This window comes from Piliocolobus tephrosceles, chromosome 2 (genome assembly GCF_002776525.5).
Source record: "Piliocolobus tephrosceles isolate RC106 chromosome 2, ASM277652v3, whole genome shotgun sequence".
NCBI lineage: Eukaryota > Metazoa > Chordata > Mammalia > Primates > Cercopithecidae > Piliocolobus > Piliocolobus tephrosceles.
The window spans coordinates 74,015,717-74,021,112 of record NC_045435.1 but is presented as its reverse complement, the minus strand read 5'-3'; the positions used below and the strand labels follow the sequence as shown (position 1 = coordinate 74,021,112).

The following is a 5,396-nucleotide window of genomic DNA, read 5'->3' as shown; positions in this document are numbered from 1 at the left end:
TGGAAGCGCACTCCCGGGCCCCGCGCCGCACTTCCTCCTGGCGCTGGGGAACATTGTTCCAAAAGACGTGGGCTGAATCGCCGCGCGGATATTAAAAGTGTGTGTGGGGGGAGGCCCGGCGCGACGCGCCAGTAATCCGAGCTCTTGATTATCCAGATTCGGATCAAACGGGGCGGCGGCGGCCGGCCCCCTCCTGGGAATGATTAGATGATTAATGTAATGCTGTTTGAAGGGTCTCTGTTTTCTCTCTTAATTTGGGTCATTACTTAGAAAGCAAGCGTGAGATCATTTCATCAGCGTGCTCGGCGGCAGAGATAGCTATTCAGGAAATGGGCTAACGGAGCGGTAATCAGGACCCAGGAGGCGGCGGCGGCGGCGGCGGCGGCAGCGAGCTCTGGGAGCCAGGGCGCGCCCTCCGGCGGCAGGGCTCTCTGCACCAGGAGGCCCGCCCCAGACCAAGAGCGCAGGCCAGTGAGCCTCGAGGCTCTGGCTGGGTTGGGGGACCCTTACCCTCCAGTTCTCGCCGCCAAGGGAGATTGGGAGCGGTGGTTGCCCTCCTTAGGTCTCCTGGAGAAGGGGACGTGCCCAGAAGCGCTTCGGTGGGGTAGGGCGTAGACCACTTACCCTCACGGGGCGTGGCGCTTTGCTCAAGGACGTTCCCAAAAGCTGCTCCCTAACACCCAGTTGCTTTTAACCCTTTTCTTTGAATTTGCTTACCCAAATAAGGCAACACCCAGAATCCCAAGCGTCTGAACAGTCACCAAATAAAAACTTGGCACCTGCTGTAGGCCGACGTAGGCCTGCTCGCCCTCACTCCTGGGGGTCTTAGCACACAAGCGCAGCAAGAACACCGGTTTGGCCTCAACCCTGGCCCCAGCGCCCCAAAGTTGATGCATTTAGGAAGGAAATGCTATAAATGCCTAATTCCTTTTCGTTCTTTGGGGTTGCTGAGCTGACCTCGCCGCGAGGGGAGAGGGGGAAAAAAACGCGCACTAATGATTCTGTTTATTGAGTTATATACGTATATATTCCGTGTTCGCTTGTACAGGAGGATTTACATGGCTGTATAAAGATGGTTAGGGGCGCCGCGCTCTTCTGGGGCGCTCACGGTGACAGGCTGGGGTTAAAACTGGCTGCCCCAGGAGAAGCGGAGGCCTGGAATTAAATACGTTTCGGCGCACTGGATTTAAATAAGTTTCCTGAATATACAAAGGTGGGGGCCACGAGTTTGCTGCCAGTCATCGAGGAAACATTTAGCTTTCCAAAAATATGCTGGTTTCGATAAATAGATTTTAGCCTCTCTGCTATAGTTTTTTTTTTTCTTTTAATTTTAGAAATAAGTTTATATGTGTGATCTGTTTTCAGGTGGTACAGGGAGGGAAGGAAGGGCAAGGCAGTAGCTCTCAGCTCTGCACTGTCCTAGTCAGGTCCTTTGCGGAGGGGGCAGCAGGGCCCACGCTGTCGTGGAGTTTGCGCACATGTTTCTTTAAGTCAAAGTTTCTGCAAAACCCTTTGCCGCAAGTGGCGCACGTGAAAGGCTTCTTGTCGTTGTGGGTGTGCATATGGAAGGTTAGGTTGTAGACCTGGTGGAAGGCCTTGTTGCAGATGGTACATTTGTACTGCTTCTCGCCGCTGTGGGTCAGCTTGTGGTTCTTGTAGTTCCCTACAAGAGATCAAGAACAAAAAACGTGGGGCTATGGAGTAGAATGGTGGGGAGGAAGAGGCGGGCGTCCCGGGGCAGCCCAGGTGCCTGCTCAAAAAAGGCGACGCTTGGCTAGGCGGGCGCGACCTCTTTGAGTGCAGAAGTTGTCAAACTTCGTAAGCGTCAAGCCGGGTGCTCTCCTGACAAGACCGAGACTGAGTCCCGCAGAGCCGCTCTGCGCTCCTGCTCTGCGGGCCACAGAGGCTGGTGCAGCGTCCCTCCCGCCGCGCTCCGCCGGCCGGGAAACTTTTGCGTAGCCCAGAGACGCACCGAGTCCTTCTCCTGGCTGATGCCTCGCTAGAAGAAATTCGCACGACCCCGGGCTTCGTCCTTTTTTTTTTTTTTTTTTTTTTTTTCTCTTCTTATTTTTAAAGTTACTTCTTTCTCGCCCCCCAACTACCACCTGGAGATCCAAAAGTGCCTTGGAAAATCCGAGCCGGGGGCAAGGATCATACCGGTTTCCCCCAGTCTTAAATTGTTCCCGGGAGGAATTTGCCTCCAATATTTTTCTTTTGAAAGGGAAGTCCCAGATACAAACGGAACCCTTTTCTATAGGGCAATACCCTCTCCTTTTCCTACATCCCTTCCCTCTGTCTCCGGACTTCCTTCCCACCTCTCGAATTCGAGTCTCTCTGTGCACCCAGCCTACATACAGCGTGGTCTACTAACCCCGCTAGGAGAGCTTTCCCCTACACCAGGCACAACCCGATTCTAAAGAAATGCTGCACCCGCGCCTGCCGCTTTCGCCTTCTCTCTCCAGATCCCTCTTTGCTTTCCTGCCAACCAGCCGCGACCCAAGTCTTGAGGTGAGGTGAGAAGAGATGGCCTCGCCCGGCACGTTACCTTTTTGGTGAAAGCCTTTGCCGCAAAATTCGCAGACGAAGGGCTTGTAGCCCGCGTGGATGCGGATATGCGTGTTGAGCGTGGAGCTGCGGTTGAAGGCTTTGCCGCACTGGTTGCATTTATGCGGCTTTTCCTGCGAAGAGGGGCAAGCGCACAGTAAGGCCAAGACCCTGGCCCAGAGGCCACCTCGGGAACACCTGGAAGGGACACCCCCTCCCTCCTCTCAACCCTAGAGGGTAAGGGATAATCTTTGGCCATCCTATCCCCAGTGTTATCACTAAGATTCTGGGGGTTGCGCGAGGGCTGGGCCCGACCCCGGGGGCCACGTACCTGGGTGTGGATAATTTTGTGCCTGCAGAGCGTGCTGGCCTGGCGAAAGCCTTTGCCGCAGACTTTGCACACGAACGGTCTGGCTCCGGTGTGGACCGGCATGTGGCGGGTGAGGTTATAGTGAGCATTAAACACCTATGGGAAGACATGGGGGGGCCTATGTGGTGCGTCTGTCCGAGGGCCTACAATCAGTCCCGGGGGGACCACAGCCTACCTCCCCCAACCAATACTCCCTTCAGAAACCAGAACCTTTTTCAGTTTGGAAAGTGCTTCCCAAACTCCTGCTTACACGGATACTGTGTGACCGCTGACAAAGGCATCCCCATTTTACAGAATAGGAAACTGAGGCCCAACTAGACTCCCAATTTGGGTAGTCAACTACTGGGGAGCTCCTCAGCTTGAAGAAGGGCATTCCAGGCTGCCCCAAGGAAGCCGCCGCCGCCGGTCGCCCCTCCCGGCTCCCGAACCCTGGGCCTCACCTTGCCGCACACCTCGCAGGTGAAGTTTTTGGGCTTGCCATCTGCGGAGCCCCCTGGCAGCTTGCTGTGGCCCTTGACGCCTCCGCGCTCGGCAGTCAGGGCGGAGTTCTCCTTCAGTACCTGCTCCAGTGGCGCCGGCAAGCGCTCCTTATGGGGATAGGGAGCCGGATGGGGGAACTTGTCCGCAGCCAAGCCAGCCAGCTTGGCGTTCTCCAGCAGAAAGAGCTTGGGGTGAGCAGCCAGGGCGGCGGGGGCCTGCGCATTGAGGAGGCCAGACGGGAAGAGGTGGCCGCTGAGGAGCTCAGACGGCGGGTACGCGGTCGAGTCCAGGTAGTTGAAGTAGTAGAGTGAGCCGCTGGCCGGCAGCCCCACAGCCTGGTTGATGACCTGCGGCTTGATGACCCTGCCCGCGGGCAGCGCAGACGGCGCCAGGCCCAGCTCGGCCTTGCAGCACACGCCACAGTTGGTTTTGCACAAGCCGCTGGCGCCGCACACTGGGGCCCCCCCGCCGCCGCCGCCGCCGCCACCGCCGCCGCCTCCGCCGCCGCCGCCGCCCGCCCGGAGGCTGCTTTTCCAGAGCTCGGAGTAACTGAGCAGTGTCTTTGACGGCACCTCGTAGCCTAGGGGCTGGAGGGGGATCATACAGGGCAGCGGCGAGCAGAGGTTGAGCAGTTTCTTGCCCTGGCTGCCGTCCGCCTCTAGCGCTCCAGGCCGGGGCTCAAAGGGCGCGCGGGGCTCCGACGTCTTGGCCATGATGCGCTCGATGGAAAAGGCCAGTGTCTTGGAAGTGGCCGGCGACGCTCCGGCGCGCGGGCAGGCCGGGGGCACCATGGTCTCCAGGGAAGCCGAGCTTGCCATGGCGCGCGGAGCTGAGCTGAGCCAGGCTGGGCCAGGGCGCAGCCTCTCTCCTCTAAGTCTGCATTCCGGAAAAGGCAGGGGGGAAAACTGCAATTTAATAAGCACCTAGTCGGGCCCGGGTCACCCATTTGCATTCAAATGAACGGGGGCAAAACAAAGTGCACCCAAGGGTACCAAATTACCGCCCATTAACCCAGCGCGCAAAGGAACCCACCAGCCCCTGCCCTGGGACTTTGAAAAGGGGAAGAAGGGGGAGGGTTTACAAAAGAAAGGGGGGGGGGGCGGTGAGAAAAGAGTCTCAAATTAACCCCCCTGAGCCCTTCCCTGGACCCAGGCCTCTGCCACGCGTGCTGGGAGCTGGACAGTGAAGGGGCAAAGTTAAAGAGGACCGGAGAGCCACCTCGCATTTACCTCTTTCCCCCACCACCAAGGAGATGCGTTCCGAGCCATGCAGCGTGTCTCTTCTGTCACATTTTGATGGCAAACATCTTCCCCTCCGCGTGAGATCACTGTCTTTTACATTCAGCTGACATCACATGAAGTCACTTGAAGTGGAATGACATGGGCGGCGGCGCGGCTCCCGTAGCGGCCCCTGTGTTCCCCCGCGCCTGCCGGCCGCCGCCACCACCGCCCCTCAAACTTTAAAAGGAGGCAACTGGCGCCCGCGCTCCCCTCGGGAAAGTGCGAGCGGTTTGCGAATCGGGAAAGAGGGAAGAGATGGGAGGGGGAGGGGGAGGAATCGTGATGGTTTTGCCGGTGGAAGGAAAGGGGGGGGACCCAAACCCAAACCTAGGCAGAGTTCCGTGCGTGATTCACAACTTTGGAGGCCTGCAGGTTTGGGGGACGCGGGGAGGGCGGAGGGTCCCGGACACGGAGCGCCCAAAAGGGCCCCTGGGTGTCAGTCTAGTAGCCGAAGTATCCCTTAGCCCTCCGCAGCCGAGCTGGGCATCGTGCTAATAAACTGCCATTTACCCACGGAACCGGCGCCAGCCCCGAACACGCGCAAATGATAATTACCTCATTAGGATGTGGCGCATGGACGCGGGCGCCGCGTTTGGAGGGGGGAACTTGTTAATAGGGAAATATTAATTTATGCAAAAGCAATGAGCTCGCCTTGGCTGGCGTCGGAGGTCGGGAGAGAGCTCCCACTGCCTAACTACGACCCCGAAGCGTCACGGAGAGCA

General features: G+C 58.2%; 1 protein-coding gene across 2 annotated transcripts; it reads right to left on the bottom strand.

The window, feature by feature from the left end:
• Positions 1–992: 992 nt before the first annotated feature.
• Positions 993–4,895, bottom strand: FEZF2 (FEZ family zinc finger 2). Of its 2 annotated transcripts, none has more exons than XM_023199722.2 (5): positions 4,624–4,895; positions 3,355–4,270; positions 2,876–3,010; positions 2,546–2,678; positions 993–1,663 (listed from the first exon to the last, which is right to left on the bottom strand). In XM_023199722.2, exons 2-5 carry the CDS (start codon positions 4,210–4,212, stop codon positions 1,404–1,406), a joined length of 1,386 nt encoding a protein of 461 aa, XP_023055490.1. In that variant the 5' UTR covers positions 4,213–4,270; positions 4,624–4,895; the 3' UTR covers positions 993–1,403. The 2 variants fall into 2 exon arrangements, with proteins under 2 accessions (XP_023055490.1, XP_026302623.1); XM_026446838.1 differs by having other exon boundaries at positions 3,355–4,299; positions 4,624–4,882.
• Between the last annotated feature and the right edge of the window lie 501 nt (positions 4,896–5,396).

What these genes read in the sequence shown, in the direction of transcription:
- FEZF2 (XM_026446838.1), bottom strand. Translation starts at nt 4,662, where the DNA reads ATGGCTCGGAACGCATCTCCTTGGTGGTGGGGGAAAGAG. An exon ending in ACAAAATTATCCACACCCAG is followed by an intron (nt 2,679 to 2,875) that starts GTACGTGGCCCC and finishes CCCTCTTCGCAG; the next exon opens with GAAAAGCCGCATAAATGCAA. An exon ending in CAAAGGCTTTCACCAAAAAG is followed by an intron (nt 1,664 to 2,545) that starts GTAACGTGCCGG and finishes GATCTCTTGTAG; the next exon opens with GGAACTACAAGAACCACAAG.